Source organism: Drosophila subobscura, chromosome J (assembly GCF_008121235.1).
Source record: "Drosophila subobscura isolate 14011-0131.10 chromosome J, UCBerk_Dsub_1.0, whole genome shotgun sequence".
In the NCBI taxonomy this organism is placed as follows: Eukaryota; Metazoa; Arthropoda; class Insecta; order Diptera; family Drosophilidae; genus Drosophila; species Drosophila subobscura.
In genome coordinates, this window is record NC_048532.1 from 23,546,084 (window position 1) to 23,557,483 (window position 11,400).

The 11,400-nt window shown below is 44.1% G+C and overlaps 1 protein-coding gene across 1 annotated transcript; it reads left to right on the top strand.

The window, feature by feature from the left end:
- The first annotated feature begins 5,969 nt into the window (after positions 1-5,969).
- On the top strand, positions 5,970-9,115 carry LOC117894132 (homeotic protein empty spiracles). Its single transcript, XM_034801026.1, has 3 exons — positions 5,970-7,155; positions 7,883-8,183; positions 8,269-9,115. The coding sequence occupies exons 1-3, from the start codon at positions 6,143-6,145 to the stop codon at positions 8,659-8,661; spliced, it is 1,707 nt and encodes a 568-aa protein (XP_034656917.1). The 5' UTR covers positions 5,970-6,142; the 3' UTR covers positions 8,662-9,115.
- The last annotated feature ends 2,285 nt before the right edge of the window (positions 9,116-11,400 follow it).

Sequence of the window (11,400 nt, forward strand, 5' to 3'; positions counted from 1 at the left end):
CCTCATCGAATAGTAAAACGATTAACAAATGGGAAAAGAGAGGAAAGCGAGGAGAACGTTTTATGAGCAAATCAATCAATTTCAATGCAATTTCAATTAGGCCAAGATAAGCCATTGGAATCAATGGAAGGAAGGGGTGGAAGGGGGAAACCAATCAAATGGAGGAGAAAACCCAAAGAGAGTGAACTGAACCCAATCCACAATCCCGTTGGGGATGGAGGGCTTATCAGCAGGAAAGTGTTCCTGTGTGTGTGTGTGCGTAATAAACAATTTTAATATTTTTTAATTATGAAAACAAGTTGATTATATAAATTAAATCGCTGCCACGTCCAAGATTAGATTACGACCGAGTTCTCGACGACTTTTGAGTTCTAAATTTTCGAGTGATGTGACGACCATTTAAACGGCTTTAAACAAATTTCTATAATTTTTCAATATTAATAAATTAAAAGAGGTGCGGAAGGGTGCCAGACGGGGGGCTGATAGGGTATTTTGAATTAATTGAAAATTGATTATTAGCGATATATATGACCCACCCAGCGATAAGAGGAGTCCGAATCGAAGGCGGCTCCTGAGATAAGCAGCTCTCCCCTTTCATTCTTTCTATATTCGATTTCTGTCTGATTCGTGGGTCTCTTTCATAATTGAATTTTAATCCATCATAATAGACGTCAAAGCCAATTGATTGAAAATAGAAATTAAAGTTTGGAAAGCTTCTTCGGGCAATATCCCAGGGGAGAGTGAAAAAGAAAAAAAAAAGGGATGAGCAAAGAAAACAAATTATAAAGCAAATAATACAAAAAAAAAAGGAATTGTATTGATATCATCAGCAGGAGGATATATTTATGTACTCGCTATATGTACATATGTGCATATAGGCAAATAAACAGGAGACAGCAGATAGCAGGAGGAATGGGAAGAAAGGGAAGGATTGGGGAGCAACAATCATTATCTGGCAATTGAATTCACTTAAGCAAACAATTACAAAATGCATGGCAAATAGGAAGGAACCCGGCTCAGGCGAGACACGACACTCGTGTGTATCGGTGTATCTGATCAAATACGAAACACAAATCAAAATGCGATTTTCGTGCGTCCTTCTTATCGGAGAGTGCACGTTTATGTACCTTCTCCTTCCCATTCCCTAGTCTGGCGCTACCCGCACAAACACATCCCATCACATTAAGAAATCCACGTATCAGGAAGTATCTCAACCTCAGCCAGAGCTCGCACTGAGGTTAAAAAACTTCGAATGTCGCAACGGCAGCAGCTAAATGTATCTCAGTATCTCAGTTGTGTGCAAACAAAACCACCGATCCGCGCTTCTCCTGCTGCTGCTGCTGCTGCTGCTGCTGCTGATGCATCTGCCACACATTTGACTCAACTCTTGGGTTGGCATGGGCTGTGATGTGATGTGATGTGGTCTGGCACATGGAAATGTGTTTGCGCCGAGGCTAATGAGGCAGCCCAATGCAGATACAGAAGCTATAGATATGTACATCTACGTACATACATTTGTACACATAAATACGATAGCCGAGCTCTGTAAATACACTGCTGCACATTTTTTGAAGCAAATAAAGTTGATGCTTAACTAAGGAAAATAGGTGAAATGGCAGACTATAAATCCCTTGCCTCTTCACTTATTTTGATTATTTTGTGAAATCTGAAAGCATTATTTCAGCGATTAAAGTCCTTCAAATCACCTGTGACATGAAAAGTGAGTTCTAAGAGCAGAGACTTAAGCCCGTTGGCTAATCAAAATAATAATTTGCCAACTATTTTCCTCTCTAAGTCCCAAGGAAATCCGCCTTACTCATCCGCCTTAATATTCAAGTAGAAAAAAAATATAAATGAAATTGACAGACAGTCCTACCCCAAAAAAAAAAAGTAGCAATATGAAAAGCAAATCAATTCGCGCACTTAATGAAAAATACACAACTCAATTATAAACTTTATCTAGTGGATAGGGGACACGGGACAGTGGGCAGTGGACAGTGGGCAGTGGACAGTGGACAGGGCCGAGAGATATGGGGTATATAGTGGGGTGAAGTAGAGTAGGACTGTTGGACTGCCGCATTTAAAAGTTCAATTAAAATTGTGTGTCAATAAATGAAATATACTTTATTATCGCCATATTATTAAATATTTATTCCATGGCGTACTGCCCTCTTCCTGCTCTCCTTCCTTGCGTCTGATTGTGTACTTTAGTTGATTTATAATGAACATTTAAAGAGTGCTCTGCGATTGGAATTCTGGCGATTGGTGGCATTGCTGTTGCTATCGAATCTACATATACTAGCCATGAGATTTAGTCAGATGTTCCAAAATAGTCTAGCCTCTTTCTTTCAGGGCGTTGAGACCGTCTTGGTCAGATTTTACCCCCTTAGATAGTGTGGCAAGAGTCGATCGTCAGCAATCAGCCAGCAGTCTGTGCCACCTATGTTTGCTTTAAATATTGCGCAGAAAATGAGGGAAAACAGTGGGAATGATAAGTACCAAAGTGCAGTAATCATTTTGCATAAAAAGATGACACCCCTTTCCCGCCTGCCAACTCTGTCAACATGATGTCCCAATGGCATCCACTCCATGGATACATGGATACATGGATACGGTGTGTCTGTGTATCTTTCGAGTGTATCTTTGCTGCTGTTTATGGCCGGAGCTCAATTGTAAAAAATCATTTATTGATAACGCAATTTAATTGCAATTATTTGTACACCAATATTTGCTCAATTTTCAATTGTGCCATGGATCGGTCTGGAAAGGGTGTGTTTCCAGGGCGGGACTGTGGGTCTGTGATTAATGAGTAGCTAATGGAGGGACCTCTCTTATAGGGTGGCTTTTCCACTCTTGTGTTTTGTGGTTATTGTTTTTAAAATGTTTTCAAGTCTTTTACACTTTGTTATCCCTCTCGTTCTTTGTTTTGTTCAAATATAACAAACACAAGTGTCAAAGTCAACTCTATCAACCCCCAAGGCTTTCCACGAGCCAGCCAGCCAGGCAGCCAGTCAGCCAGCCTCTCCCCCAACAACAATCTCCGTTTATTGCTGAACCCTCAGGCTCTACCCTTCTCCTGCTTTTCCTGCTGGCCCACGTTTCAATGCTGTTTACTTAGCTAACTAAGGCCTCTGGAAATCTGTTGAAATTTTTTGGCATTATTGTTCACTTATCGGCTGAATTAACACGACACAAGGGAGCGACAGAGACACAGCTACTGACAGGGACAGGGACATGGACAGGGACAAAGAGACAGAGAGAGAGTGTATCCTATCTCTCTCTCTCTCTCTCTCTCTCTCTCTCTCTCTCTCTCTCTCTCTCTCTCTCTCTGTTGACCACAAATTCTAAATTGCAGCAGCATATGTGACAATTTATTTTTATGGGATTTTCTACTGTTTTCAATTTCGATATTTGCTGGCAAATTTAATGCCTGATTAGCGTTTTGCCTAATATGACAGAAAATGTTCATTTGCAATAAATGGCGGAAAAAGGCCAGGGGGAGGCTACTTCAAAGGAAATTCTTTTGGAAGGAATATGAGGGTTGAGGGTTTTGGAGGTTTGAGGTTTGGAAGGGTTGAGGTTTGGAAGGGTCCCCTTTGGTTATCCCTTAAAAAAGGGGCTCAAAGGATTGAACATGAGTTTTGTATCAACTCTCTGAAGATGCATAAGATTTCCCTTTCCAAGATCATATAATATGTACAAGAGTTAACGTAAAGCTCTTACTTATGTACATATGTACATGAATCACTCTTTGTTCCACAGCTACCACCGAAATGTAACCCTTCACCTTTCATCAATCTACCTCCACTCCTATACACTGCAATCCATTCCAAATTTTAACTCTAATTGCATATTTACGCAACCATTTTCTCAAAATCAAAATGAAATCAGGCAACAAACCCAGTCTCAGTGCACAATCCCCAATCCTCACACCTTCACCCACTCGCACAAATGAACTATCCAACTGTTCCCTCCTCCCGTCTCTCTTTGTTTGTGATGTTATATAAAATAAACTATTCTGAAACAACACAAATCATATGAAGAGAACAATGCTGTGCTCCTTCGTTTGGACCGTTGCCAGGTCATGTCTGGCCGGGCCCCCGCTGTCCAGTCCACCACTGCCACTGCCTCGAACTCTGCCCCATAAATGTTAGTTAAATGCACGTGGATGAGTAGATAAATATCGTATAATGAAAGCAAAATAAGAACCAGATAGTAGATAGAGGGGAAGCGGGGACGAGGACGAGGACGAGAAACAACAGCAATCAGTCGTCATTGCAGACATCGCACTAATTTTGAGTTCGTTTTTGGGATAACATTTTCGGTTTCGGCTTGAGTTTGAACTCGGGAAGGGGTTAAGTATGGTTCCTCGTGTACGTGGCCAAAGAAAATACACTTTGGCACGTTTCTTGTTAGCGAACAGTTTTCCTTCTCTATTTCCTACCCATCGCCCCTCTCCATTTCTAATACCCCTTTCCCTGGCTCACTCCAATGTCCAGACATTGCAAGATACATTTGTATGTACATACATACATATGTATGTAAGTAAGTACATATGTACACATACACATAAAGGAGTTGTTTTCTTCGTTTCGGAATTGTTAAATTCTTGTTTTGGTGCCAGCTGCTTGGAGGACCACTGCTGTTTGCCTTGGCAAAGGTGCAGGACCTCAAATTAGGCGTCTTTTCATGGAAAAAAGTTATACAGAGTTAAACGGATTATTAGCTCCTTCGTTTTGGAGTAAAATCTAAAATCCATACAAAATAAAAATATATTTCCAGAGAGTCGAAACTAGATCGTAATCAATATCTATTTTTATTCTTTCAGATCTCTTCAGACAAGAGTTGTGCAAGTGTTAATTTAAATCTCGCAAAAGCTAGAAACCTAAAGGATAAAAAACTGAATAAATACTTAATCTAAAAGTCAAATGTTTACTGCGGTAAGTCCTAATACATATATATACATACATAGTACATTCCCATAGCATATCACACCTAAATCCATTATAGTCCCATCTGCAATGTGGAACCACTTGGCTCCCATTCATGTCCACTTAGTAATCCATCAAGGGAACATTAAATTCGTCTCCTATGGTCTATTCGCAGTGCGTGCGTGGATGGGGGTTTGGGTGGGCCATAAAATTGATCGTCTATGGGTTGACAGACCATAACAGAGACAGACAGAAAATGCATTATAGAAACATTACGCCTTGGTAGCGGACGGCCAACAGTTGGATGATGCGAAATGAGCGACCAAGCTGTAAAAATCAAATGAATCGTGCCATTTATCGTAGCCGAAAAGAGAGGCAGTGTGAGGCGTGGGGGAATATTGATTTTACAAGACTTAAAGCTTTCAAAGAATGGAATCCTCTTCAGCTCGAAATGTGCGCCATTCGAGTGCCTTAATTGCTGCCCTAATCATCTACGACCAGACAGAAGTGTGGCCCCACTCGGGTATCCACATACGTACATACTATGTACATACATACATACATACATATGTACATATCTACATCCATCCTGGCACTCATTCGGACTCTCCTCCACACTCCAGTAGTCTCCCTTACTCTCTCTCTCTGTCGCACTCAAGTTGATTATGAAGATTCTTTCGTCTTTTACCGTTGAACTTGTTAGTTGCTCAACACTCCATAATGATGGCAATTATAGCCTCGTTTTTCCAACAATTTATATGAAATTTTCGACACACACAACCGACCACCCACCCACCCATTCCGCTTGCTCTCTCCTCTAGCTAGGAGGCCACGCCCACTTCTGTATGGCTATCTATCTCTCTTGCACCAGCAGCATGGTGATAAAGACTCCATCTTGAAAGCCAGAGCCAAAGCGAGCGAGAGCAGAGCGAAAGCGAGAGAGGGAGAGCGATTGGTGCTGCTATCCAGTGGTGGTGGGTCGGACCAGCGGTATATGACTCCGCAGCAGAACGTTCGGCGTGCACAATCGTTAATGAACTTTCGACGTGAACAGACGTGCACAGACGTGAACAGACGCGCACAGTGCGACAATTCGAAATTTCGACATTCGTAACCAGAGTCGAAGTCGCGCGTTCAAGTGCCAAAGTGTAAGACAGAAAAGAGAAGTGCTGTGCTACTGAAACAGAATTAGTTCGGAAGAGAAGCAAAGCATGTCCAGTGTACAAGTGTCGCAACAGCCGCCGCCGCAGACAACCACAGCGCTATCGATGCCGTCGCAGCTGCTCCTCAGCCACATAGCCGCCGCCAGCCAGAGCCATACCATCAGCCAGCACCATACACATCAACCTCATCCGCATCCGCAGAGATTGTCGCCCCAGAGATCGTCGCCGCACGACTACGATCAGAGCAGCAACCACTCCACACTCTCGCCCAGATCCAGGGGCAGTCCCACTCCCAGTCCAGCGGCCGTTGGCGCCAGTCCCACACACTCCACAGCCACAACCGGATCCCCACAGAGCGCCTACGCTCCTGGATTGAGTCCAGGCAGAGGAGGACAGGAGCACGCCACGGAACAGATCGCCGCCGGAGGTGCAACGCCATCGGGAATGGCTCTGCTAGTGGCGCCCATACCCGTGGGCTGTCCGCCACCCCAGGGACCGCCGCCACCGGCCACACATCCACGACTGTACGTCGAGGGATTCGCACCACATCATGTCCAGCACCCGCATTCCGCTCTGGTAAATGTGAACGGAGGATATCCCCTGCCCCGTCTGCCACTAGCTGCTGTGATGATGCCAGCCAATGGTGCAGCGCCAGTGAATGGTGCAGCCCCACCGCCCGTTTCCAGCTCCTGCTCCCCGCAGCCATCAAGCAACCACACGACCAGCACCACCGCAACGACAACGACGACACTCCTGCCGCCCGCCCAGAGCCAGCCCAAGAAATCTTTTTGCATCGACGCCCTGCTGGCCAAGAGCCAGCACCAGGCGGGTGAGCGGGAGGCCCAGCCCATCATCGTCGACGATCGCCTGGCCGCCCTGCACTACGCCGCCCGGGATCAGGCAGAGCTCAACCACGCTTTCGTGGCCGCCTCCAATGCGGCAGCGGCCCAGGCGGCAGCAGCCCATGCAGCAGCCGTCGGCGGAATCAGCGATCACGAGGCACTGCAGCGCATACGCGAATCACGGGAATACGATTCACCCAGTCCCGACGGCATGTCACGGTGAGTACAAAGAAAATACGGAAGGACTTTCGATAGGTAGATTTTTGTGGGATAAATTAGGATTGGATTGGATTATTTATGCATATGGAAACCGTAATGATAATTATAGTTTGGGTAAATTAATGAAATTAATGAATGTGTTCGTTGTCCGATGAAGCTATTGAAGGGAATACCCAAGATTTAGTTGGAAGTTTGACCAATCCCTTCACTTTTACAAGTAATCCTTTCGAGTACATGGGTTTGCTGCCACACCCTTTCATAAAACCCATCCTGATGCCCAGAGATCCCCCTGGAGGGTCCCAGGCACAAACAAAGCCTGCTGGAAGCCCCCACAACCAAAGCGGCTTTGGGAGCACTCGATAACATGGCAGAAAGCCAAATGCCAAATGCCAAACGGAAAACGGCAAACAGAAAACGGGGAAAAAGCCTTCAATTGGTCAATTCCCATTTGGTCATCACTCAAAGAGATTACGCGTACGCCATGTGTCTGTCTCTGGCTGCGAGAGTGCGTGTGTATGGGTGTGTATCTGTGTGAAGGGGCTAATTTTCAAGTGCGAGTTGTGTAGCAAAGCAAACAAATTAGACAAAAGGTTGGAGTGAGGGCATCACAAGGGGGGCAGAGCGATACTTTAATTGTTTTCAAAATGTGTCGCGTAATTTCCATTCGATAATTGCCTATACAGGGTGTCTTAACCATCGCGTGTTGTCTTCTTCTCTTCTTTGGTAGATCCGAGTCACCGAGCTCATCGCATCGCTCCAGTCCGCCTATCAGTCCCGGATGCGAGGACCAGCATACCCACGGCCACGGCGGCCATCCGCATCCGCATCCGCACCTGCACCAGCATCCCCATCACATGTCCATGCGCATGTCCGATCTCCATGACGAGTTCAAGAAGCCCGTGCCACCGCACAGTCCCATCAGACCCCAAGACTTCCCTCTGTACGCGGGCGGACATCCGTACCAGCTCCTGGCACAAGGGGGATCCGCTTTCCACCGGCCACTAGATCCATCCGGCAAGCCCATTCCGGTAAGCATCTGAATCTGAGATAATCTAAGGGGAAACAGCCTCTAATTTCTGTGTTTTCCTTTGCTTTCTTTTGGTTTGCCCTTAGATCCCCATGGGTCACAACTTTATGCCCTCGCAGCTGCAATTTGAGTTCCTGGCCAGGGCCGGCATGCTCCACCATCGTATACCCGAATTGGCCGCCTATCCGCACCACGCGATCCTGGGGAAGACGCGGAGGCCTCGCACGGCCTTCACCTCCCAGCAGCTGCTGGAGCTGGAGAAGCAGTTTAAGCAGAACAAGTATCTCAGCCGACCGAAGCGCTTCGAGGTGGCCAGCGGTCTGATGCTGTCCGAGACGCAGGTGAAGATCTGGTTTCAGAACCGCCGCATGAAGTGGAAGCGCTCCAAGAAGGCCCAGCAGGAGGCCAAGGAGCGGGCCAAGGCCCAGCAGCAGCAGCAACAGCAGAACCAGAATCAGCCTCAGAGTGGGGCCAGTTAGGAGGAGGAGGACCCAGAGTTGGATATGGAATTAGATATGGAATTGGAGGAGGATGTGGATGCCCTGGAGGAGGAGGAGGTGGAGGGGCATCCATTCTAGTCAGGCCGCGATCAAACCGCCGTCCCACCCATCAATGAACCCACATTTTTTTCGATTTTTCGATTTTTCGATTTTCGCAATTTGTTGAAATTTGTAGTCGTTCTTTTTTTTGGGCAGCAACAAAAACCATGCACTGTGTGATATATGTAAACGCGAAATAAATAAATTAAATGCATTATTCCCCCTATACCCCGCACCCTGATCCCCACTAATCATCCCATCCATGCCCCTATTTGTACATAAACATACAACTAATTAGACAACATAAAAGATAAGTAAATATAAATGCAATCTATGGAATAAACATAAATCTAAAGTTAAATAATGCCAATAAATTACGTTAAATTACGTTCAATGAGATTAGTTTTACAATTTGCTTACGCAATTCGTGTAAATAATGTGTAATTATGTAATTGTAACATTTTAACATTAGCAAGCACACACACACACACAAATACAGTAACCGCAATAACAACAAAACATGAAACCAACCATCAAGAGACAACAATGTGTCACTGCACTGTCTCCGTCTTCAAGTTGGTGGACTTTTATTGAAAATGTGAGAAATAAAATCGTAAAAACGACAACAAATGGATGTGGAACGAATGGAAAAGTGCAAGAAGACACAGAAGTTATGATACGTAAAGTGAAAAGGGACAAAAACAAGACAAATGGATACCTCAAAAAAAAAAAATACCTATAAGTATGATCTGGAAGATAATCTGCCATTGAAAAGTCTAAATCCAGAAGAGACTGCTTGAAGAATCGAATGAAATTAAATCGAATACAGACCGAAAAGAATGAGAAACCGGCTACCAAAGAAAAACATAAGAAACCTTACGAAAAAACCCCCTCTGCCACAGATACATTCTGTTTTGTATCTAATCTATTTTCGATTTAAAAGCTGTCTATGCTCTCGAATTTATAAATACTCGTACACTCGCTGCGAAAAAAGCAACAGCAGCAGGCGACAACAATCATAAATAGAGAACCATTGAAAGCCACATAATACCCGCGTACAATACTTTCGAATGCCCCAATCAAAAACGCACTCCAGTCCTGCCCATTTCTTGGGGACGCGCCATGCGATAAAGCTTATCGTTGCAAATAAATCAAAATGTGCGGAAGATAATCAACTTAATTGCTGAGACAATAATTATGACTAAATTTATAGTATCACTTCAGAATTATTTCACTAATTAAAATGTAGCCAACTTACCAGCACGGGCAACAACAGAAGAGCACTTGGATGTTCGATTGGGCTGAAAATTGAACAAAATCATGGTGAGCCTCAATTTCCGCAAGCAAACGAGCCATATATACACGAGTAATAATACAATATATTATCAACCACAGACCAGAAATCAGTCGAGGTATTTCAATTTTTTGATAACCGAAGAAGTCTTGAGGCTGATCTTGGGATCCACTGCTCAAACGGGTGTAAGGGATTGATTATGGGTAATCTTCTATCTTATATTACTAAGTATTCTTCGAATACTTTCGATTTTTGCTATTTAGAAGTGAAATGCAATCAAAGTGTCGTCTTATGGGTGTTATTGTATGATCATCCTCTCCAAGCTGAGCTTTCTTTTCTTCCTTAATTGCAGAGCACACGAGTGCATCCTCCTTTGACGAGTCCTTTAACGGCCCACTCCAACAATTCAATCCTACAAAGCCCCCATCGTAATTGAAAAGTGTCATAAATTGTGAACTCATTTGGAATTGTTCTCGATTTCCATTCCCCATTTGCAGAGAGAGCGAGAGAGAGAGAGAGAGAGAACTCGCCTGTCCACTTAATCACGTATGTACATACATATGTATGTATGTATGTATGTAATTCTAAAGTATTTCTCACAGACAGAACAGAACGAAGTAGTATGCCTTATATTGTTATTATTGGATGTTTGATCTGTTGCTGTTGTTGTTGTTATTATGCAGCAGCTTCTTGTTGTTCTTGTTGCTGTTTGATGGGCTAATAAAAATTCATTTCGCTCTGCTGATGGCCCTCCAACACGTAGGGCATTTCAATATAAATAAACGAAGGAATTAAACAATGGATTGACGAGATAGTGTGTGTGGCACAGTGCGTCGGGATAGTTCCATTCAAAAATACTTCGAAATCGTGATCATTTATATTATTGTGCACCTCTTAAACGATTATTTCTGCAGGTTTTGACCCACTGTGCTCCCTGGGTCCTGCGGTTGCTGATGCTGCGCTTTATTTTGATTTGCCTTGAAGTGGCCAAATGTGTTGAACCAGAACCAGAGCACAGAGCACGCTCACAAAGGGATATCCGAGGGAAAAATAAGAAGGGGAGAGAAGGTTCCCTTCCTAATTTCAATTCATTGAGCTATTAGCGGGTAATTTGTAGCACAGCGAAATTCATTCATTTCAATGAAATGTGTGCCCAGCCGAGAAAAGGGTGGCAAAGATCAAACCATAAAACTGGAATTGGATTTGGGATGGGTTGTGGATTGTTTTGAATGCTGCCTCGATGCCCGATGCCTGATTGTCGCATCTGTTGCAAATTAAATTTGAGTTATAATTTCTATAAACACACACGCACACACATACGCACAGCAGAGTCGGCAAACACCCAGCAAATTGCCATTTGAATTGAGGGTTCACTTCCCTGTTCC